General features: G+C 42.3%; 1 protein-coding gene across 2 annotated transcripts in view; it reads right to left on the bottom strand.

Moving 5' to 3' along the window:
* Positions 1-21829: 21829 nt before the first annotated feature.
* Positions 21830-24763, bottom strand: part of HS6ST3 (heparan sulfate 6-O-sulfotransferase 3) — a 281690-nt gene continuing 278756 nt past the window's right edge. For both annotated transcript variants that reach the window (XM_042867470.1, XM_042867471.1), the window contains one exon: positions 21830-24001. In XM_042867470.1, the coding sequence (XP_042723404.1) occupies positions 23296-24001 (706 nt within the window). In that variant the 3' untranslated portion in view covers positions 21830-23295. The remainder of the gene's footprint in view (positions 24002-24763) is intronic.

Genomic DNA, 24763 nt, shown 5'->3' with positions numbered 1-24763 from the left:
GCTGGCAGGACAGGCAGACACCCCTGCCATGTGCAGCAAGGTAGAAGTGACCTCTGGTGCAAGTGACTGGCCAGCTGTCCTCTGCCAGAGGGGAAGAAGGAAAGATGGAGCAGCTCTGGGAAGTGGGGAAAAGATCCTGACAGGGAGCACCTTTCAACACAAGCCTTGTAGAATCATAGAGTCGTTTGAGTTGGAAGGGACCTTTAAAGGTCCAACCCTTCCACAATGAACAGGGTAACCTACAGATAGTTCAGGTTGCTCAGAGCCCCATGTAGCCTGACAGTGAATACCTCCAGGGATGGGTCATCCAGGCTTCCTCCTCCCTCAGGCAAATGTGGGTCAGCAACTGCACCTCCAGCCTAGAGGCAATCCTGTCCTCCCTACTATCACTGTCCAAATAAAAAATAGTCCAAGGGACTTGTTTGTTTGTTTTTTTAAATCCAGACCTCTACTTACATTTCTCTAGACATCCTCCCAGCAGACCCATCAGTATGTTTAGTCAGCAAGGGAAAAACTCGTCAAGGAAAACAGCTACTTGTTGATCATGCCCTGAGAGATGGAGATGTCAGGAAGAACACCCGCAGCCATCACCCAGTGTGTCCTGTGGATACTTGGGCACACATCATCCTGCTCTGTGGCTCTGGGGCCAGCCCCAAAGCACTCAGTTCCAGGTGCATCAGAAAGGGGAACATAGATTAGTGGATATGGTGGTGGTGGACTGACAGTAGGACTAGATGATTTTAGTGATCTTTTCCAATTTTAATGAGTCTACGGCTGTACAGTTCTAAGAGGGACCCAGTGCAACTCCCTGCTAGAGGAACTGGACTAATCCATTTTCACAGTTGGTTCTAAAGAGATTTCAGGGCTTTATTGGGTATAAATGCAAGAAAACTGAAGAGCTAATTTGGGAGCAATGATAGAGCTGATGGGGATATTTTTGATTTCCCCCAGGGACATCTCTGGTATAGCTAGAATTATTACTCACTCTTATTACTGGGTGAACTGTGAGGTGGTGGATGCTTTCTTGAGTGCTGAATTCACTCTACTCCCACTCATGTCCCCAGCTTGACTTGCATCCCATTCCAAGTCTTTTAGCCAAAATTGCCCCTTTCCTTCCCCTTCACAAATGCTATCATCAGGGCCTTTCTGCAAAGCACAGCAAGAATGAGATTACTTAAATGTACACAAACAGGGGGAAGACAGAGCTGGAGCAACAAGGCAACTGCTCCCATTTGAGTGCTGTGGTAAGGACCTGTCTGCTCCTTGAGATAATGGGGACTTCCTGGGACTGAAATAATTCTGCAGTCATCAGTCTTAGGGCATGGTCTTTGGTTTTTATGTGCATTTCATTAAAAAACAGATACTGAAGAATAGTGTAATTCTACAAGGAGCTGTAAAAAACGGTAAAGTACTCACAGGCAAAATTCTCATCTGAACAGGATTCCCTGATTTGGATACAAAACTAATATTTCTCTATGCTACAAGGATGGCGCTATGAAGTTATCACTTCTGTATGTCCATACATCACGTCTATACAGCTCATCATTGAACCCAAACAATTGCTTTACTTTATCTCACTTGCTGTCTGTGTGGTTGGGCCTCACCTCCAAGCTATGCCAAGCCCTAAGCAGAAAGCTTGAAGCCCTCGAGGTCCCTGGCATCCAAGGGGGTACTTGGCAAGAGCAAACTGCTTCTCATCCACCCTAAGCAAAAGCAACAACGTGTGCAATGGCAAGGCCTAAGTGGAGAGGTCTTGGGGCTACCAAGAGAGTAAACAGACTGCATTGAAGCGAACACACTTGACACTTGAGCCTGGAGGGAAAGGTGTGATGCCTGGGAGTGTGGTTGAAAGCAGCATGGGACAGGCAGAGACCTATGGGCTGCTCACTGCAGGCAGCAGCATTCCTCCCTGTAGATGCGCTTTGAAGTTATCTCCTGAGCTCATTTTCTCCTGGCACATTATCTCCCCCTGTAATGACACACTTGCTTATCAAAATCATAAATGGCTTTCTAAACCCTTTCTAGCTCCCTGCAAACAGCTTCACCTGATGGCTTCACCCACCAGCTGCACACAATCTTTCCCTTCTCAGCTTCTAGCCAGCTCCCCCAGAGGATAGAAGGGCTTGTTGTTTTTCTTTCCATTTAAGTAAGCTTTTGCTAAGAAGAGGTATCTGAGGCAGGCATATACTGTTCTTTAATCCTCTACCTCCCACACTTCCCTCTTTTCTTAAACCAAGCTGTTAATAAGAATGCAGATTACTGGAGCCAGAATTTATAGCAAGAGTAAGCAGTAGCCAACTATAAATTTTACAAACAGTGGTAACAGCATGACCAAACTACAGCTCTGCTCATAAACATTTCTTGCAGTATATCTTTTTCACAGTTTACCTATCCCAGGTTATAGCCAAACATACTTCTGCGAAAGTGTAGGCTATTTTTAAGGATTTTCTTCGTTATAGGCATGAGAGACATGTCTCTCATATCTCATTGCACTGCAAGTCTCATTGCCTTTAAGTCTACATCAATGGAGAGGTCCCGGTGCCCTAACTCTGCAGACTTCTAGCTGGGTCTCTCCACAGCTCATCCATAGGTACACATCCATGTCTACTGTTGTATGAAGCAGTACCGAAGATCTGTATTCATTTTTCATAGATTTATAGAATCATAGAATCTGAAGGCCATCTAGTCCAACTCCCCTGCAATGGCCAGGGACACCACAGCTAGATCAGGTTGCCCAGGGCCTGATCCAGCTTGCCTTTAAAATATCCAGGGATGGGGCACCAACCACATCACTGGGCAACCTGTTTCAATGCCTCACCACTCTCACTGCAATAGATTTTTTCCAAATATCTTGGCAAATATTTTGTGATTTGCAAGTAAAAACTTGCAGTTAGAAACATTTTAAAGGCATCGTTTAGCGTGAGCACATTTGTCTCAGCTGAGTGCAATGCCACTTCTTCAAAAAGCAGCAACCCATCACTAAAAGGCTTCTCCATTAGTAGCATTTAATGTTACTTGTGCATATGCAACATGGAATTGCCAGCGAATGAAATGGACATTACAATTCCCAATTAAGTTGACATATACCATTATGCAGCTCTCCCATCACCTCTATAACTGTCTTGGCTGCTTGCTCCAAACCTTGGTGATAAACAGCTTTTTGTGGCAGCTTTCCCTGCAAGTTCCTTACTATGAGAGTGGTGAGGTGCTGGAACAGGCTGCCCAGAGAGATTCTGGATGCCCATCCCTGGAGGTGTTCAAGGCCAGATTGGATGGAGCCCTGGGCAGCATGGTCTAGTATTAAATGTGGAGGTTGGTGGCCCTGCATGTGGCAGGGGGGTTGGAGATTCACGATCCTTGAGGCCCCTTCCAAACCTGCCCATTCTGTGATTCTGTGATTCTGTGCAAGAGATGATGGGACTGGATACCTCCAACACTGGTGGGCATTGGCATGCCATTCAGCTCAGTATCCCTGAGTAGACAAAGAGAGCTGTGGCCCATGTAAGAGACATCAAATGGAGGCTTATTATCCATGTTGCTGACTTTTAACATTGTTTCATTCTCATACTTCCTGGCTAAGAAAACATGAGATGTGACAGACATTAATTAATTATTTGAAGATCCACTTCAGTCAGAGGGCAGCAATGCTGGTAAAGGCACAGAGGATTAAGCAGGTTGTGTTGCTGAGTTCACACTAAGTTTACAGATGACAATATTCAGATAGCCTGGGGCAGCATGCCTGCAGCTCCCAGCCCAACAAGACGGACATCAGCACGTGCAGGTGCAAAGGAAGTCCCATGAAGCAGAGAAGCAGATTGTGTCCAATGACAGAGTGCAGCTCTGCTGATGGCCTCACCATCTCGAGCACTTTTCAGATTTTCTGCTTTATCAGCCTGCTCTAAGGAAATCTGAACTGCTGAAGTACATACTGGTGTGCTTCAGGCAAGCTTATTTTGCTGCTGGTCAGGGAGATCTCTGGCAGCTAAAGGCATCTGGCTTCACTCTCATTTTCCTTATCAAATTCTCTTATGAGGTTCTGACCTTGACTGTTCAATAATTGCTGCTCTTTGTGCCAGCAGATAGGATGCAAGTGAGAAACTCCAGGAACGGATGGACATCTTTGCTCTTAAGCACTGTTTTCATCACAACAGATGGCTGCTGGGTGTGATTTTTTTCTGGGGTTCATACCCCAGCTGCCTGAGCCCTTGGGCAAACACCTCTGGTACCTCCCATCCTGCTGCCTGCCTGCCCTGCTCAGCTCAGACTGGGCGAATGTACAAAATATTCACTGCAGGGGGATGGAGGATGAAGCTGGCCACCTCTACACTGGTGAGATAATGTGATCTGGGTCCTCGTCTTCTTGTTATTATGTTGCTCCTGGGCACAAGTTTGACACTTATGATCTCCTTTCTCCCAGACCTTGCTCTGGGAGAGCATAGACAAAACCTGAAAAGTTGCTCAGGAATAGCCATCCCAGTGGAAAAGATCTGACCACATCTAGCTGCAAGGAAGCTCCAACCTGCAGGGCTGGGTCCTGCCTTTACATATGCCCTTCCTATGCTCAATCCTTGTAGCAGCTTCTCAATGCATGCCCACAAAACTGTTGCTGCAGGGGCATGTATGTGAGGCACATTCAAGATCTGGCCACAGAGAAAGATCTATGAACAAAAGCAAGTAGATAACTACAGTGCAAATGAAAACGGTAACAGCCCATTTCTATGCCTTGGGCATCCTAAACTACCTCTCAGACAAAATGCTTTCATAAGATGAATGTACATCAAGACTCAAGACAGGGGTTTGAAGCTTGGTTAAGTAGGAGTGCTTACAGGAAAGGAGAGCACCCTTTCTCTCACCTTGTCAGGAATCATCAGCTGAAAGTGCCATAATACTCTCTTTCTGTCAGTTATCCAGCAGCAGGAGAACAAATTGAACAGCAAGGCTAGAAATCATCATGGGCCAGGCTGGGGCACCAGGGAAGGACTTTCTACCTCCTGGGAGACATCTGTTCAACAACAGCATTGTCTGTGTGCGCACTGAGCAACGTACTGACCATCTAATGACATAAAAAGTACGTCATAAATTTTAGCTTGCTATTCTGCTTCTGTGCCCTGCACAATTCTCTTCCAAAGGGCATTTATGTCCTCAGACTTCTGCTCCATAAAAGTATGATGTTTATTATATTTTAAGACAGGCCTTATCAATTAGAGTAGCTGAAGAATTCAACTTGCCATAGTTTTTCTGGAAACCTCCTTGATATTCATTACCTGCTTGGCAGATTGCATGAATTTGAATACTGATTTACAGAATAGAACTTAAAACCAGTGTGATACACCTTGCTAGTTGGAGGACATGAGGTCCCATTTCTAGTTATATTGACAGGAAATATTAAATGCTCTGTTTTATTACAGCAGTTCTGTTAGGGCCTGTGTTATGCTAAGTAACAGCTTCTGTATTAACCCATGCATATGTTCAGAAGGTCCTAAGCCTAACGTGGCTTTCTCTTTTAATGAAACAGAAATTGAAAAAATTTATACAGATTTTAAAAAGTATATTTTACTTTATTTTCTTTTCCTAACCCCCAGAACCCTTTCAGTTTCCCTCAGTCAAATTCCTACAAATCCTTAAATTTTCTCATTGCACAGTTCTCCCAAGCACCCTGTCAGTAGTCAGCAGGACCTCTCCAAGCAGGAGGTTCAGTGTCATTGCAGTACCAACAGTGGACTTGTATATTCCTTCAAAATCAGTATTTAGCTGGTGGCTTATGTTTATGCTTCACAACTACAGCCTCATGTGTATTTTCTGTGCCTCAGCAGGGCCCGCGGAGATGGTAACTACAACAGATGGTGTAGTGTAGTGAGTCAGCACCTAGGGTATAGTTTACAAACAAGACAAATTGAATCAGCTCTTAATGTTTGGTAGGAGAGGGAGAATCAAGCCTTTTCATGTTCAAGCTGATCCTTGTGGAAAACAATGGCAATGGTTTCCTTTCCACATTTGAGGTCTGTCTTATAATCTAATCCAAGCTAATCCAGCTAAGGGCCTGGATCTTGTATTTGCTAGAGCGCAGGGTACAACTGGAGAACAAATGAGATCTCCAAAACAAAGTTGAAGTACAAGATCCACATAATAAACATGGCCTTGAAACCGTAGCTTGTGTAAGAAAACACGGAGATTGAGTGCACTCTCAGTAAGTTTGCAGATAACACCAAGCTGGGAGGAAGTGTTAGTCTGCCTGAAGATAGGAAGGGCCTTCAGAGGGATCTAGAGGCTGAATTGCTGGACTGAAGACAATGGGGAAGTTCAACAAGACCAAATACTGAATCCTGCACTTTATCCACAACAACCTCACAAAACACTAAATGCTTGGGGCAGAGTGGCTGGAAGATTGTGTGGAAGAAATGGACATGAGGGTGTTGGTTAACACTTGGCTAAACACAAGCCAACAGTGTGCTGAAGGCTGTGGCGAAGTGGAGGTTGGCCTCTTCTCCCAGGTAGCAGCAATAGGATGGGAGGGAATGGCCTCAAGTTGCAGTAGGGGAGACTCAGGTTGGATACTAAGAAAAATTTCCCCTCCAAAAGAGTGGTCAGGTATTGGAATGGACTGCCCAGGATGGTGGTGGAGTCACCATCGCTGGAGGTGTTCAAGGAATGTTTAGATGCAGTACTAAAGGACAAGGTTTAGTGGGTAATATTGGTGGTTGGTGGATGGTTGGACTAGAGGACCTTTGAGGTCTTTTCCAACCTTAATGATTCTACAATTCCATGATTCTATGAAAACGTTACATTGGGCTGCATAATTAATTCCAATTTCAAATCAAATGAAGATTAAAAATAAAATATTTGTTGGAAGAATATAAGATCAGAACCAAAAAGCCCACATACTATCCATAAACATATGAATTGTACAAGGCAAACAAAATGAATCCATAGACCTCAGCCAAAAATTCTCACTAGGAAATACAGGTACACAGACATTTAAGGGCCTATCATTCTTTTCACAGTACCCTACCTCAATTTAAAATGGAGAGATTTCTTGTCTCCTATTCACTCTCTTCCCTCACAGTTCAGTTCATCTTTGCCCTCAGTTGTATGGATGGCCATGCCAAGTTCTTGGGAAGAAGAAAGAGCAGCAGGCTTAAAACTCCTTGGACCAGAAGGATTCATAACCTGAATCTATACATTTCAGTCTCGTTCTCCCATTATGTTTGCAAGCAAAAGAGGAGCAGATCACCCAGACCCACATATTCACTGTCAGTATCAGAGCATTAGGAGTAACACAGACCAATTTGGCAGAGATGTCCTGTTGCAGCCAGGTAGGCAGTAGGTGCCAAGCTGATTTGGAAAATGACTTCTTTGGGGCTCACTGGGATGGTTGTCACCAGCCACTATCTCAACACTGTAAGTGCCACTCCAGGGGCTGGCTGCCAACTTATACACATTTCAGTATGAATATCATGAAACACGTTGTGAAATACACTAAATACTAGTAACCAGTATTTATGGAAATGTTCTGCATTTGACCTGGTGTATTGCTTTGATGTTATCCTTTGCAGCAAAAGGATACTCCTATAAGTTTAGGGCACAGAAGTCCACAGAGATTTATTTCTCAGTCATGTGACCATAGCCATCAAAAATACAAACGACCAAAAGAAATCAAAATGAAAATATTGATATTCATTTTCCTTACAGATGAGATTTTATTAAAAAAAAATATATATATATATAAAAATAGGAATAAAGAAAGAAAGAAGGAAAGATAATTCTGTTTCACTTTTCTCAGGCATTCCAACAAGGACAGGACGTGACATCCCTGATGGAGAGTGTATCCACTTCTTGGAGGTAGGAGAAGGGAGAAGCAAGACAGGTTCTCTGGAGCCTAGAGTAAAAAAAAGTTCTGGAGGCCCCAGGGGACTAAGCAGTGATCCCTTTGCAGCTCTGTGGCTGCTCACGACTGCTGCTGTTCCTTGCATAGCATCTGCCCAGCTGGCAGCAGCTGGGATGGATTTTCTTGGGCTTGCAGCAGCTCTCCTTGGCCCTCTCTGTACCTTCCTACAAATGGAACAGGGAATCATTGAATCACAAAATAGTTTGTGTTGGAAGGGACCTCAAAGTCTCCCTGATCCCAACTCCCTGCCTTGGGTAGGGCTGCCTCCTACCGGATCAGGACTCCATCCAACCTGTTCTTGAATGCCTCCAAGGATGAGATTTGCTTAAAAAGAACATGTTTCTTGTGTATGTTTTCCCACAGACTTCTACTAGTATGGCTGTGATGACAGATGCACCCTGGTGGCCTTCTCTGTGCCGGGTTAATTTGTCTCTTGTGTGAGATGTTGTGGCCATGCTGGGTGGCTGAGGCTCTATCAGTTTTGAGAGTCCCCTCTGTCTATACAAGTGTAAAACATTATCATTACCCAAACAGAAAAGACAAACTGGGAGTTTGCCAAAGACTTAAGCAATTATTAAGCTAAATTTCTTTCCCTCCTCACTGAGGTCCCAGTGTTGTCAGAAGGGCATCAAGGACTTCTCTTTGTTTATTGGAATTAATTTACTTCTTCCCCCAGATGACAACTGCAGCTCGCTTAAAGTAGTCACTCTCACGCTAATTTATTTGTTCAGTGAGTGCCATTCAGCTCCCTGCAAAAGATACCAAATTAAAAATTGTCAGTTTCTGTAATGGCCTGACCTTTTCAAGCTGAAAAACTTCCAAGTTTGGCCCACTGGGTCCTAAAGGAAAACTGCCAGAAGCAGCCGCCTGCATTGCAGCATCGATGTGAATGCTCCAACAGGTAAACAGCCACTTGGAGAGCTGGGGAAAATATTTTGCAGGTTGAGGAAGGAGACAAGGTGTTACGTTGAGAGTAAACTAGAAAGGAAATAGTTTTAGTGATGCATCTGAGGGAAAAGGCAGCGATCAGATGTCTGTCGAATCAAACCTAGTTCACATGTTTTCATATTCTGAATTCAGAACAACAGAAATAACAAAAAATCCAAGCTTTCTTGTGCAGAAGCTATTAATCTTCTGTTGCCTGATTTTCATTTTTAATTAGTCTCCTAATTCATTAATTCTGTCGAGTAACTTTAGGCTTCAGTAGCACTCAGAGCCATTGTGTTATGCTCAATACGAGCATACACTTAAATCTTTTCTCCAGGTCTTCCCATTGGTGCCACACGCCCTATAGCACTGCAAGTCACTGGCTGTGGTCTGGGGAATGCCAAAGGCTTTGGGCTCCTGTAGTCTCTGCTGGAGGACAACCAGCACAATGCAACACTACAGCCCTTCTGTTCCTCCTGACCTAATCCTGCAAATGGGTGAGATTAAGGCTGGTTTCTTGCACAGTTGCAATAAATTAACACAGGGAAAGACAAGGACTAGCAAAAGAAGCTTATTAGCATGCAGAATGTGGGTTTGTTGCTATCACTAGCTCTAATGCGTGTTTATTGGAAGGGCTTGGGATTTTGTTCTGTTTGTTTGTAGTCCTTGTGCTGTGTGGGACTCCTGTGACTCCCACAGACAGATGACTTCAGATACAAACTTACCAACACATTACAGTATGTAATTTGCTAATGATCTTCCCACTAATGATGCAGATTAAAACCAACAGTTGACAAATCTTTGTCCGGAAGAAAGGTTACAGTTCTTGAAGCTGGCAAGGCACAGGGAGCAAATCTGAGGGAGGAACTCATACAGCTGCTTCTGCCTCCCATATGGCTGCAGCAGCAACGGTGTTAAAACACACAGCTTCCTGGGGCTTATCTCACACCTTTAATGAGAAATAAGAAAGAGACAGGGCTCTCTTCTTTTTTCTAAGTCCCTCATAAGTTTCTCAGGGACTATGGATTTTCTTCTGGCCTCCTGGAAGGGCACCTACCACAGAGTTTAAATGGTAATTGCTCCATGGGATGCTCTCTGCATTGACAGAGCAACTGCAGTCTCTAGGATTTTGGTTTCTTTTTAATCAGAGATTAAGCAATTTTACTAATATCTAAGAGGCAAAGTTGAAAGCTACAGGGCCATGCATGCTAATTACACTATTTTTAATAACAGTGGGGATCTCTGGAGATTTAAAAATTTGAAGAAAGACTTTGGTTGATTATTTTTTTGGTAATTTTTGCCATAAAGTAGAGAGCATTGAGAAGGAAGAATCAGCAGAGAGCCTGCTGACTAATTATACCCTAGAAAACACCATTTCTAGTCCCTGAGATTACTCTATTTTGATTACTGTACTTCAAGACCACATCTTGGGCTCTACAGACCTCTCTGAAAACATTTTTCCAGTGGAATTAGGAAGTCGATAATTGATGTCACCAGGCCTTCAGCAATTCCTGCTGTCTACCTAGCTTTCTTTCTCCAAGTAGTTGAAAGTATAAAGTAGGGTTAAGTTTTGATTACTGCACATGCATTCTTCACAGAGAGTCTGAACTTGCCTGCCTCCCATACTTCTGATCCAATGTCTAGCTCCTTGCTGCCTTGTGCTGCTAGAACTTCCTCCCCAAAAGTGTGTCCAGACCTCTACAGGTACCTCCTCTCAGCCAGTTTTTCTGTGATAAACTGTAAAGTCAAACTTTTAAGTGGGTTTCTTGCTTGCTGGGAAACTTGACTGTAATCTCATGCATGGACCTTTACGATCAGTAACACAGTTTAGAGAAGTTTTTTGGTGGACATGGAAGAGCATGGAAGAATGTACCAGGAACAAATTTCCATAAGAGATGCTGCACGAGGATAAACATTGACTGGTTTCACATCTGCCAGGCTGAGGTTCCTTCCCTGGGTTTTGCTAAACCAATTCACTGAGTGTAAGAGGTGACCAGACCTGAGAATTCCTAGTTGTCAGAAGAACCCTTTCATCGCATTAACCCCACACCATAGCCAACCAATGCCCATGGTTTTCCCACCTATCTTTGCAGACAGTATATAAATATTCACTATATATTTACAGCCTTGGCATGGATATGCATCTCCTCATACTGTTATATTATTTATAGGCTAGGCCAAACACTGGGATATTGAAGTGAGACTACGAGATGTTTTCAGTATCAGAAGCAGCTCATAAATAAGAAGTTAAGTCTTAAGAATTTTAAGAAGAAATGCTAAGGTTCTTGTCCTTGAGTCTTACAGGAAAAAAGCTGAAGAAAATGCAGTCCACAGTACTGCCAAAATCCATTAACTTGTTTCTTCTCCAAATCACCTTTACTGTAAACCAGCCTGATCCCAGGGCCATCCTGCCAGCAGAGGGGAGTAAGGTGGCTGCTGCCTCTGTTTGAAAAGACCAAAGCAAGAGGGAGGGATTCACCCAGTGGGTCTCCCTGTACACCCTGCAACAGTTCCCTTCTCTCGTTGCCTCCCACTCACCTGTATTTCCTGTCATGCTCCAGTAACTCATCCTGACTTCAGAGGCTACTTTTCTCCTTGTAATCTGGGACATTTTGGGGACTTGTTCATTAAACTGGCTTTTGTTCACAATGAACACTGAAGTCAGAAATCAGGGTTTTTTGCCTCAAAATGGCTTTGATATCCTTGGGCACCAACCTTGGGTCACCTGTACACTCCAGGGGAAAATAACTGCACATGCAGATGGGGCTGTAGGAAGGTGTATTTTGGACCCCATTTTTCATCCCTTCTGAAGTGGACGTCTCCTCCCTCATGTCTCTCTATTGCACGCACCCAGAGAAATACATGAGCCCAAATTCCTGTGTACTGTTGAAATATAAGAATAACATCACTGTAATTATACGTCTCCAGCGGTTGCTAGGGTGGCAGGTTAGACTATTGAGCTTCCAAACCGAAACAATATTAACAAGATTTTTTGCAGAACTAAAGCATTCCCCTTTTTTCTTGACAGTCTCTGAATGTGGCTCAGCCTTGCTTCCCACTGCGTGCAGATAGTAATGTGCCTATCAGTGCATTTTTGCAATAGTTCCTAAATGCGGTTGTATCAAATTAAATCAGAAGAGGAAGTTTATAGCACTTCACATTTTCCATACATGTTCTCAAGCTGTTATACACAGTGTTCATCACATTTTCCATATCTTATTTGCTGTGAGATATCTGAAATTCTTTGTCTTATCTGATCCATGATTTAAGATCCTGACCTTTTCAGCTTTCTGTAATTTGATGGCCAGCTCACTCAATCCACCTTTATTTATAGCCATACAGCAGAGAGAGGCGAAAATGGGAGCTGCTTGTGTGCTCAAAAGACACAAAGTCCTATTTGCTAAAATCTGTGTGCGAAAAAGGGAAACAGTCATAAATTCAAAAGTTTTAAAAGAATTTGAGAATACAGATGAGAGAGGGGATTAAACACATTTTCAGTATGACTCTCTGCTGAAAGAACGAACCAAAAAGCAATACCTTTCTGTTTATGGCAACCTGTGTGAAAAGCAATTTCTACACTAATAAAAACTGATTTTTCACCTCCACGGTGAGAGCAGCAGAATGGGAGCGTACATCTCAGCACTTTCATCAAAATGGTTGGGATGGTAAATGAAGCCTTTATATCTGCTATCGGGATGCTGTGTCGGCTTGCCTCAAGTTCTGCTCCCCTGCTGCCTCGTCAGCTTGCAGAATGAGCTCTGGGGACACTGATCTACGCTGGAAAATAGCTGCTAAATTATTCAGAGTACTAAAGACAAGGGCTGAGTGTGAATTGCAGAAGGCCCTGATGACAAGGAGTGACAATGATAGAGTGACAGATGAAATTCAGCTTAGATGAATTCAAAGTGGGAGACATGGGAAAAAATAATCCTAATTTTTCATACACTGTGCAGAGTTCTGAGCTGAATATTACTACCTGGAAATAAGTCCTCCCCATTATAACAGATAATTTGATGGAAGTGTAGATTTGTGCTCATAACTGGTCAGAAAAAAATCAAAACTGAATTCTAGGGAAAAAAAAGCACCATTACAATAAACAACTTGCAGCACAATTATTCTGTCAGCATACAAATCCCTGGTGAACTTGTACCTTGAATTCTGTGGGCAGATTTTTCCCCTGCAGCTCCAATGGAGGGTGAAGCAGAACAAGAAATGGTGAAGAAGCAAAGTTTCAGGAAACTAATCACCTTCTCCCAGAGCCTACATTTCCCAAGCCTAGGATCATTATGACTCAACAAGAGCATGTATTTTGCCCCAGAGTACCACAACTGCATATTTCTTACCTATTTGTTCCTTCAGATTCTTATTCCATTCTGTGATTTATTTAAATTGGTTTAAATGTAGTATAAATTTTGCTCTGAGTTTATAAATAAAGATGCTTCTTTAAAATAAAATCTGGCAAAGACAAGCCTGGCTCAGACCCAGGAGAAGTTTACATTCAGCCCATGATCTGCTGAGCTAGCTTCCTGACTGATCCAACTGAAACGTCCCACAACTGTTTGTCTAAACCATTGATAAACTGCAACTCATTTATTTGCTGTTTAATTCTCATAAGCATACAAGTGAGTAAATCTACAGCTGTGTAATTTACATATCTGGTGTCAAGCCCACATCCCGCAGTTTTCATCATTGGAGGTCTTCCTACAACCGGAGTGGCCACTGCTCCCATCTAACCCACTGGTTTTTATTTTCCTTGCATGGAGAGCAAGGTACTTGGTTAGGGCAAGGGTATCCTTATGGAGCTGGGGCCCAATATCAAACTAAGATCAGAAGATGAGCAGAACTCCCAGTTTGTGGCTAACCAGGGGAATTGAGTGTGTGAGCATATCGGATGGAAAAACAAAGGAGAGAAATCAAGGAAAGCTGCAAGACACCTAAGGTCCAGAGAAGGTAACTTGCTCCATGGTTCATAAAGGCAGTTTGATGAAGAGGAAGAGATTCACTGTAAGAAGTATTAGTCCCTGAGAGTACTGACACAAATCCTACAGTGTGCCCAAAAATGATAAGGAACTCGGGAAGGGATTTAGCATTTACTGTTTTACCTTCATTTCTGAAATCAGATATGCTCTTCATAACCACTTGCTATCACAAGTAAGTATTTAAATACTAGAGAAAGAATACAAATTTCATGAGGCTTCAGCTTCTGGATGGACACTCTTGTGCTAGCAGATGATGACGTAGCTTTGGGCAGTACACCTGAAGGTGACAAGATCTTCTGCTCTAGCAGTTGTGCTGGTTGGAGGACCTGTATCTTGTCCTCACGTAGTAGCTTCCCCCAAATCAAAGCCAGGTGCATGGCTGGCAGTCCAAAACATGTGGGTCCAACATGTAGGAATCAACGCAAATAGTAAGCAAGTGGCCAGCAGTGACATTTTGACAAATTTATTGTATGTGTGTGCTTGGACGTGAGGACACACTCATCCATCCATATGCACTAACCTTCAGTCGATCATGAGAATTAACCCCATCACTCCCTAGCAGTAACTGGAGCTGTGCAGCATTCATGTCTTCCAAAATGTTAATGCTTTCTTGTCAGTGTTTATTTTCATTTGATCTCTTTGCTAACACCCTGTCCTGACTGGAACAACACACATCTACAGACCACTGAAATCATATTGTTAATTAAAATAATGATATGGTTTTATTTTGGTCTATTGCTGATGGATTTCAACTATGACTTCTTCTTATTTAATATCCTGCCACTTATTGGCATGCATGTTCCAGCACTGTGTTAGAAACGTTTGAAGTTCTAAAGCTGTGACACTGTCATTACTGCTTATTGTAAGCATCCCCAGGCAGATTCACAGTCCCACAGCTCGAGCAGCAACCCTGACCCTACACTCACTAAAGACAAAGGGAGACTTCTTAGGCTCCACATATGTGTGTGGTAATGCGAGGCTGCTTACTTGTCACTTGGATGTCACATCACAGCAGTGGAATCCCAGAGGGTCTGCTGGGTGGCCTTGCCTATTTTTGGCAGAGCACATGTGGTTTGATGTGACCCCATCAGATCCTGCCTCAAGAGGCTGGGACTGAGCATGTATTAAGCAGTATAAAGCTTTCTGAGTAAGACAGTAAGACAAAAACCCACCAAAATCTGCTGTCAGTTATTTCCTTGATCTTTGCAGAGATTTTTCAGGGCATCCACACTTTCTCTACACAGCTGATGTCTCTTTGGCTCTCTGGTGCTTGTACTCCTCCCTACTTATCTTCTATTTCTCAGCTAGCAAACTCATTCTAGCGGTTTTGAGAATTATCTTTGCACCGAGGGTCCTGAGGTCAGCTCTCTCCATCCTTGATTCTACCTCTCTGGTCTTTGCACATCCTCAAGTAACTCTAGTCCTGTCACCTTGGGAGTCTTACTTTCATTTGAGGGACACAGTTAGTGGGCATGGCGATGATGGACTGATGGCTGGACTAGAAGACCTTAGTAGTCTTTTCCAACCTTAATGATACTATAATTCGTTTCCAGTGCAGGCTTTCCAAAGGTGAAGTGCTGCTCCCTTGTAATCTGTCATGAAGCCTCTACCTCCTCTAAAGAACATTTGGGGATTTTTTTTTCCCGTTTGCAAACAGTGAGGGGAAGGAGCCACTTCTGGGACAAGTGCCTTCTTGCTCCACAGCAAATTTATAAAGCAGGCCAGCTTTAGCTTATGCCCCGTTAGGGATTCCCCAAGGGTGGTACGAGAAAGTGGTGTTCCAGTTGACCTCTTGTGGTGTGAAGGGATTCTCATCTATGTGTTTCACAGTGAAGTTGCAAGCTGTTCACCCAGTGGACAAAATCCTGCAGTAGACCTCTTGTATGAGCAAGGCAGGCATTATTTATTCTTACCATTATACATTTTTAGCACTCTGTGCTTTCATATAACAATAGGATTTATAACAGTCATCTACTTACCTCCATGCTGTCTAATTGCATTTTCTCATATTCCAATTTTTTGGGCATAATCAGAAATTTCTTAGCAGATGCTGAAAGGTGTCACACCTTGTATAACCTCTGTAGCTAAAATAGAAATAAATGCGAATGAAACCTCAAAAATGAAAGCCTTTCTCCAGCTGGGTGTAATAAAGTCCAGAAATGCCAATTCTCACACTTGCTTATAACTGTGCCATAACTGTGCATTACAGTACAATTTTCTGACACATTTCTTGAAATGTAACTATGTATGTGGAAAAAAGTTATCTGTCTTCTGGTGGTAAAATCCATTTCTACTTTTGCTATACAGTAATATTTATCAGTAATACAGACATTTATTTCATTTACCGTCTTTCTGCCCCTGCTTCATAACTGCTTTCACTAGAGTGCAGGACTCAAAAAGATAATAACATTCATTTTGCTTTTCGATCACTCACACTGTCCTGCAGTGCATTTGATTTTGTGCTCACTACTGGCAATGATGATGGACTCTCACCTTGCAGTCTGTCTCAATTGATGGCCTCAAATGATACAAGCAATGGGGCAGCAATCTGGGTTTCTAAATATAAGTCTCCAGTAGAGAGATTCTGTTTTTTAGAGACCCGTGGGTATCTGAGACATTTGCACTGGGCTTACAAATACAACACAGCATCTATGCTGAGACTGACATCCTTCTGGAGCAGGAGTTGGAGGCCAGGCAGGCAAACAGCACTGGATGACTCTGTTTAGCAGTCTGAATTGTTCCGCAGTAGAATGAGCTCCCCACGCCATCTGGTCTTCGCTGTCAGGGTCCACTCTCTTTGCTCATTCAGCCATCAGTTTCTGGGGGTCTGGTTTCAAAAAACACTATGTGTTTCCAGAGGCTGACATCTGCCTCCCAGGAATTAAGCTCAATTCACATCAACCACCAAGCCAGCAATGAGATGCTGCCACATGTACAATTTAGAGAAATCTGGAGATTACAAAGTCCTCCAATCCTTTCACTTCTCCAAAATGTTACACACTAAAATTGGTACAGGTGATATGAAAACTGAAATTTGCAGCAGGGATTTCATCAAAAGCACGGAAAGGGATACAAAAGCTTATCAAACAGTCCTTTTGCAAGGCACAAGCACCATTTTACCTTGATATTCATGAAGCTTGTTGATATATTTAGACCCCAGACGCATATCCACACACATACACAAATATTTCAAGAGAAGACCAGAAGTACAGTTAAATTGAGAAAAAATACAAAACGGGGTAGGATGACATAAGGATAAATTCCACAGAGGTGCTCGTTCCTATAGACTCAATCAGCCTCCCCTTACAATGGTGTTTTTTAAGCACTAGCTTTTGGAGTGTAAAGTTTTGCGAAGAACAATTTAGAAAACAAAACTAACCTGAACTTTTGAGAACTTCCTTTCTTCCACTGCCCTAAACAACTGCTGTTTTCACTGTGTATCAAGAGTAATTTCTCATGTTGACTATATTTTTTACCTTTAATAATGCTTTCCATTGCACTTAGCAGAGGGCAGTTGGCTTTGATGAAAGGATGTAGGGCAAGGTCACCCACTCTTAATTTGCCACAACATGGCCTTTTCTTTAAATCAGACTCACCTCTGTGAATGTGGCATGTTTTCTTATTGTTGGAACCAAGAGCTGTGAAGGATTTTTGGCCTGATAAAATAGTCATGGAACAGATTTTCAAACTGCTCTCTGAAGGAGCTAATGTAAAAGTGATCCTGAGTTACTTTGTAAAAGAATTCAGAGTTTCCTCCTTACTTAAACCTCTCCATGCTCCCCCATGTTTCCATCCCAGTCCTAGTTCATTGCACTCATCCATTAAGGCTGAAATCTATCACCTTCTCTCAAGGCCCCTGCACTCAAAGAAGATGTAAGGACATGTGGATGAGACTAAAGGTGCAGCAGCATACTCAAACTTCTCTGTTTTCCCTGTGGTAGCTCTCTAGATTACTCCAACGGTTGGGACTGGTAGAAATGAAGTCCAACAAATTCACTAGCTTTATTTCAATCATTTCCATACTTAAATCTTAATTCAGCCCAAGTATGGAAATTCTGACACTGAGGTCACTTGAATTAGTGCTAGTGACTATGCAAGTCTCAGGTTTCATGTCTGAATTTAATCTGAAATGAAGCCCACTAAAGTCAATTGCAATCGTAAGATTCGGGATTGGGTCCCAACATAATTAAAGAGTAAGTTATGTCAACATGCTTCTCCTCTATGTACACTTTATTAAAAAAACATAATTATGATCACGGTGAATCTGTATGCATGATGGAAACCAGTCCATCCAGAAACAGGAATATTTTTAGCCATTTTTATGGCTACGTAGATAAGATGGAACCTTCAGTATTTCAAAGATGCAATCAATGTTTATTTGTTGCTCATAAGTAGTTCATGGACCCAACAATATTCAACAAAACATTTTTAACAGATTTCTTAATGAGTATCAATTTACAGAAAACCACCAACTAATAAATATATGAAAACAATTGCTTTTGACATCACAATGATTAAACACATTAAATAATTCATTAAATTGTGCTTTACATCAATGAAAACCCCTAGGTCTACAAACTACCCTTTAAATAGGAGTAAAAGTAGATATGGTTACTCACAATACAATCTCTTAGTAGCAGAGTTCACACACATTATTGCACATAAACAGAAGGAAAAATCCTAAAGAATAAGATAATTTACAGCCTATTAATTTACTCTTTTATCTCAAATATGGCAACTGATGGGAACTCTTGATTTTTCCAACATTTCTTAGAAATCATGGAGCTATTGATATGGCCAAGAAGAAAGCCAAGGACCTTGTAGGCTATGGAACCCATTTCCCTCCATGAAACATAAACAAATAAAGCATTACAAACTGAATGGAGCCCTTCAGTGCTCAGTACCTTTTCTGAATATCCTTTTGCCATATGAAGGAAGGATACAGCAATCTATTATATGAGAATGATTTTATCATGATCATCTTAATGCCTCATAGAGGGTAATCTCCACTAGCTTGGAAAACAGACATTCCCTATCCCATACAAACAAATAATAATAACAATAATAAAAAAATTCATATGTATCAGGGGAACAGCAATGGAGGAAAAATGTAGTGGAGATAAAACAAATTTTATAGCATCAGTGCTCAGTACCGTAAGGACTGTGGTGGAAAACAACCTACTAGCACAGAATGAAATGCGTTATCTGGAAGGTCAGCCTGAGAAAAGTCCCTAACAACACACTCAGTCATAGTTACTGATACTTGCACCTCTTGAAAATGTATAGGAAACAAGACCTTCCCAGCAAGAAGTGGGAAGCCAATTCTGAAACACCTTCAGATTCAAGGGTGATGTAATCCACCATTTGGACTGGTTGAACAGAGACAATAAAGTTAGGAATTTGGCTGTGGATCGGATTTCCTTCCTAGCTAAGAGATATGATTATGTAGCTTGTGGTAGCAAGGGTAATGGAAGGATGGTTGGACTAGATGATCTTGCAGATCTTTTCCAACATTGTGATTCTATGAATTTTTTTACTCTCTATTTCTGTTTCTAGCAAGCTGCAGGTAACTACCACATGCTGGGCAGAAGTCCTAGCAAGGCTATTACAGCCTCATTGCTAATGCAATTGCATTATGATATGCATGAATAATACCAAAAATGATAAACTATATATTTTTTTCATTTCCCCATGGCAAAAAAGCATTTTATTGTTAGCATTGATGAGTGAGGAAGAAAGGAAAAAATTCCATTCCTTAATAAAGCACAGCCCATAGGCAATAGGCTGAGTTCTTGGACTAGACATCAAATTACCAAGAACCCGTTTCAACAACACAGCATGTTTCTCCGGCCGCTCCAAGTCTACAGCAAACTATAACTGGAAAAGGCAGCCGGTGATGGGAGAGATTAGTAAGTACATCTCCATTACAAAAGAATGAGATTCGTTTCAGCATCACAGTAGCAGAAGCCAAACTGCCTTGTTTAATCAACAAAATAAAGCCACTGCCATGGACAGAAATTCTACAGTGTCGTTGCTCACAAATGTTTTGAAAGGAACACATTGCTCTCTGATCTTACAGAGCGGGTGTAGTTACAGTGAAGCACTGTCAGAGCAATGAAAACTGGAACAAAAGATTTAGGTTCGATGTCAGGGGGAAGTTCTTTACTATGAGAGTGAAGTGCTGGAACAGGCGGCCCGGAGAGGTTGTGGATGCCCTGTCCCTGGAGGTGTTCAAGGCCAGGTTGGATGGAGCCCTGGGCAGCCTGGTCTAGTATGAAATGGGGTGCTTGTGGGCCCTGCGTGTGGCAGGGCGGTTGGAGATTCATGATCCTTGAGGTCCCTTCCAACCCTGGCCATTCTGTGATTCCGTGATTCTGTGAAGAGAGATAAACCAGGACCTTTATTCTTCTGCTGATTTACTTTATTTTTGGTGCTGCCCTTGAGAAGAAAAAGCTGCATGCTTGTGTCTTAAGACAAGTCCACCTGGAAGTATTTCAGAACAGCCTTATTTTGTATGTGTCAGGAATATCTGCTAAGGATGACAGAAGCAGTGTTGACACTGGGGGCTCACTGGACTTAACTGCTGTAGCTGTAGGGAGCTGATGGGGCCATGGGCTCTGGTGACAGCATGATCTCAGACTCTGATTCCACAAAACCAGTGCTATGTGACACCAGTGCTATGGACAGGCTCCAGGAAAAAGAAAAAACAAGAGAACCCTTAAATTTTAACTAAGTCCCAAGCTTTAAAGCAAATCCCATTAACGTGGATACTACAGCACATTAGCAGCTCTTCAAGACCCTAATCTTGTCTTCTGGGGAATGACTGAGAAAAGGTTAGGCATTGCATTAAGGTATTGCCAAACCATTAAAGTTCATGTAAACTGCCCAAAGACTGCTTTGATTTTCCTCATTAGGTTTTGTTTTGCATTGTGCAGAAGCCTGGAGACCTGTTTGTGTGCCTAGAGAACTGAAACTGATGCTTTGAGCAGCTGATAGGGCTGCAGGGAAGAATTTCTGTTCTCCCTCTCTCCTTTCCCCTCGAAAGATAACACTACACTTCCAAAATGAAAAACAAGGCCTCTGTTGCTGTTGAGGCAGTCTGCTGGAGAGAGAGGCAGGGATGAGGCAAAGGGAACCCTTTCAGTGCTGATGGACACTTTACAGATGGGACTTACTCTGTTTTCTTGTTTATCTTTCTCCTTAATCCAAATTTGTCCTAGCATCTTTCCTTCCACGCACACCCAACAGCAGCCCTGCTCCTGCCCATCTCTGCCTCTGGCACAGGGCCCTTCGGGGTCCCCCTGGCACTCCAGCTCCCTGTGCTCACAGAGACAAGAAGAGCAGTCACAGACCCTGGACATGGTGCATGGAGTGCCACAGGCACCTTCCCTTCTCTTGCACGCACAGCGAGAGTCAATCTGTAAATACTTCAATTCAAACCTCTGAACATGGGTATTTCTGTGTGAGTGAAGAGTCTGGGAGCCTCTTCAGGGAGATGGGGATCCAGACAGGACGTTGGGCAGTCTTTTCTAAGATGGACATCCCAAGCTTGGGCAGGAGAATCACTGTAGTCCCGTGATTTCCCTTCTGAAGGCAGAGGTGGGAGGAGGTGTATGCCATCCACCAATGGAACAGGTATTGCGGACCAACAGCCCTGCTGCTTATCACAAAAATAACACACTGCTGTCAAGAAGCATATTGCCAATAAGCTACATCAGAATTGAGGTGTTCCCCCAGTAGCCTCCTTCACTTCTTAATGTTCTTTATAATATTCCAAGTTGAACATATTGTTGTATGCATTAACTCTCAACAGGATCGTTAGGTCATATTTTTGATATTATGCATAGATAAGCAGCAAATAGCATTGTTGGAACTAAAAAAAGATACAGCATGCATTAAAAACAACATTTGGAAATAAGGGATAAATTTTCAAACTTGATTTCTTTTTCTGCAGCACGTTAAACTTTTAATGAGTGGCTAAAAAGTTGAATTCTGAAAATAAGTGAGAAATGTGCATCCACATCAGGTGCTCCACTATTTCTAATTAGTAAATCTGTAAGGTAAAAGCCATTCATGCATGCAATAATATACTTTCAGCATCTTGATTTAGCAGCCACGTTGAGGCACTTAGAGAAATTTCCTCCTAATGCTTTAGATTTATGCTAGAAGAAGAAGGAAAAAAACTCCCTCAAAAGATCTCTGATGCACAGGACCCTCTTTTCAAAGTTCCACTATTACAAATAGAATCAAGAAAAAAAAAAAAATCAGAATAAATAGGTGCAGTTAAGAATGTAATGTGTGGACAAAGAATCCATTGAATCTTTTTGTAGACAAGGAATAAAACCAGATACAGACCTCTTTTCATGAAAACAACTAATTTACAAAGAATCTTCATACAGAATAATAAATATCAAGCCTTCCCAAATATCTACTATGTATCTATCAAAACAAAAGCTGAGGGTTTTTTTTGTAGCTACTACCATAGTTAGACAGAAAACCAAATTGTGCTCACTTGGCATTAATGTATTTTAACAGACAATATCATAAACCTGCCTGTCTTCACAGACAGTACATCTCCAGGCTTTTGCAGCAAATCTAGAAAATGTCCCACTAATATTCAAGCTTCTCCTGCTCTGTCTTTCCTCTCTCCTGTAGTTCACTTAGCCCCTCTTCACCTTTTGTGAATGTGAAGGCTGATTTCATTGCCTACAGCCAGATAATGTTGGCAGTGTGTGGCCAGCTGCAGCAAGGTCCTCATTTCCCAGTTTTTGCATTCCAGCTTTCCCTTTGCCACACACACTTCAAAAGATGGCTGCTACCTGGCTGAGTCTGATACCCTTAACATCTGCAGAGAAATAAACTAACCCCCCCATCAATTTGCTTACAAATGATCTCTGACCTCTGATCTCTGCAGGTTTACAGAAAAGAACAAGCACTACACCAATCCCATATTTCCTATGTCTTTTTTAATCACCTCAGCAAATTCTTTCCTTAATCAAAACCCAGCATGTAGAAGTTTGAAGGGCAATATGTTTACCTCCATTTCATTCACTAGGAAGCTACACACTACAATTGCAAAGGACAATATGAAATAAACCAGCTCTCACAACACAGAGGAATCAAAACAAAATTTTTTTTTTTCCAATTTTGATTCATGTCTGCACAAGTTTTGGTAGCTCAGATTGCAGAGGGTTCGTCTGTTAATGTCATAGACACAGCCCTCTCTTCAACCCATTCTCACAGCTTAGGGTTTTGAAGGAAGTCTGTTTGGATGGGAATCTCTTCTACTGAGACTAATAACACTAATTAAAGTACACAGAGAAAAAAAAATATATTCTTCTTACTGACAGAAAGCAAGAAAAACTGAGACAAGGAAGGTTAGCTGTCAGATGCTGTATCATTTACCATGGTGGGTGGCCTTCCTTGGCCGACTTCCAGGCAGCTGAGCTGCACAAAGAATCAGCCTCTTTGATCCTCCCATGGGTTAGGCAAGATGGAGGAGTGTTACCACCGTGCAACCTGGCTGTTGTAATCTTCAGTAACAGCTACTTCTGCCACCTCTTCCCTTGGCCACTGGTGAGCTCTCTGCTCCCGCAGCAGTCTCCGCTCCTCTCGCCTCTTTAGGCGGTTCAGCTGATGCTCCTCTTGCTTGGAGTACTGAAAGCGCTGCAAGAACAGGTCCTTGGCGTAGTCATAAAGCTGCATGTCCAAGAAGTTCAGCTCCTCTATCCGTTGCCGCACATCCTCACCGATGTCCACATTGGAGGCCCGTGTGACGTTGAATTGGGTGAATGGGGAAATGAATTTCAGGTTGAATGTCCTCTCAAAGAGATACTGTGTTTTCCTCTGAAATTCCGTAAGCCCAAAGAAGGCCATATTTTTCAGATTGTTCTTGGCGCTTTGGAGAAGAATCACGTTTCTCTCAGTCTCGTTCATAAAAGTCAAGTTGTAGCATCCCACCAGGCTGAGATCTGCCAGCATGCGCACCTGGCGGTTGTTGGCTAAGTTGTAGCTACAGTCCATGAACTCCCGTAAACTGACTCCAGACCAGTCATCTCCTTCATAACAGGTTGGTAGCTCGTCTGGTGTTGGGCTTCTTCCATCACACATATGAAGGGAAGTTTTCCATGTTGCACCCCTCTGGACATGCTTCCATTCACTCAAGTATCGTGATACTGGATCCCTCAGCATTGTGATGTAATAGAAGTTCCTGAAACAAATCATTAAACATAGTTTTAAGATGCAGTGGATTTTTCTTTTTTTATTCTCCAACAAAACGATTCCCAGTGGCCATCACCACACACCCCCTTCACTTTTTTCAGTGTAAGGCAGATACTTAAAATGACTATTTCTGAGATAATAAAAAGCTTAAAGCTTCACAAGCACTGAGAATAAAACAGCAGGTACATTGGAAGAAAGAGAGAAATGAAAGGAAGTAAGCAGCTATCAGAGAAAAGGAGTTGCTTTGATTTATCAGCTGTTCAGTGGTCATTATTTTATGTAGAAGCCAATTAACTGAAGAGTACTCCCTTCTACTTAAAATGTTAAAATTCAGCAATGTCAGAAAATGTGGAAAAATAGATTTCTATAATCCTGTAACCATCCTTCTGGACTGAGACATGCAAGTGTGAGACGATAACCCATACAGCACTTGGTCAGAATATACAAGAAGCACTGGCAATAATACCACGTGGAAGACCAGTGTAAGACTTACTTAGGAAGAGCCCAATTATTAAATGGGTTGGAGTGATGATAACGAGAGGCCCCAGGCCTATTCACATGACTTAATTTTAGACAACTGCTTGATTGAAATTTGTTATAATCACATAGTAGAAAAGCATTTGTTGATATAAAGATTGTCATTATTCAACCTCACCTGTCGAGAATACAGAAGAGACACTAAGAATTATTGATCTGAAATAGAGCAAATAAATGCAGCACTCACATTGTCAATTCACCTTTTAGCTATGGA

Source organism: Lagopus leucura, unplaced genomic scaffold (assembly GCF_019238085.1).
Source record: "Lagopus leucura isolate 7727_CA_CO unplaced genomic scaffold, USGS_WTPT01 Super-Scaffold_100001, whole genome shotgun sequence".
In the NCBI taxonomy this organism is placed as follows: domain Eukaryota; kingdom Metazoa; phylum Chordata; class Aves; order Galliformes; family Phasianidae; genus Lagopus; species Lagopus leucura.
The sequence above is the reverse complement of the archived record's forward strand: the minus strand, read 5'-3'. Positions and strand labels throughout refer to the sequence as shown.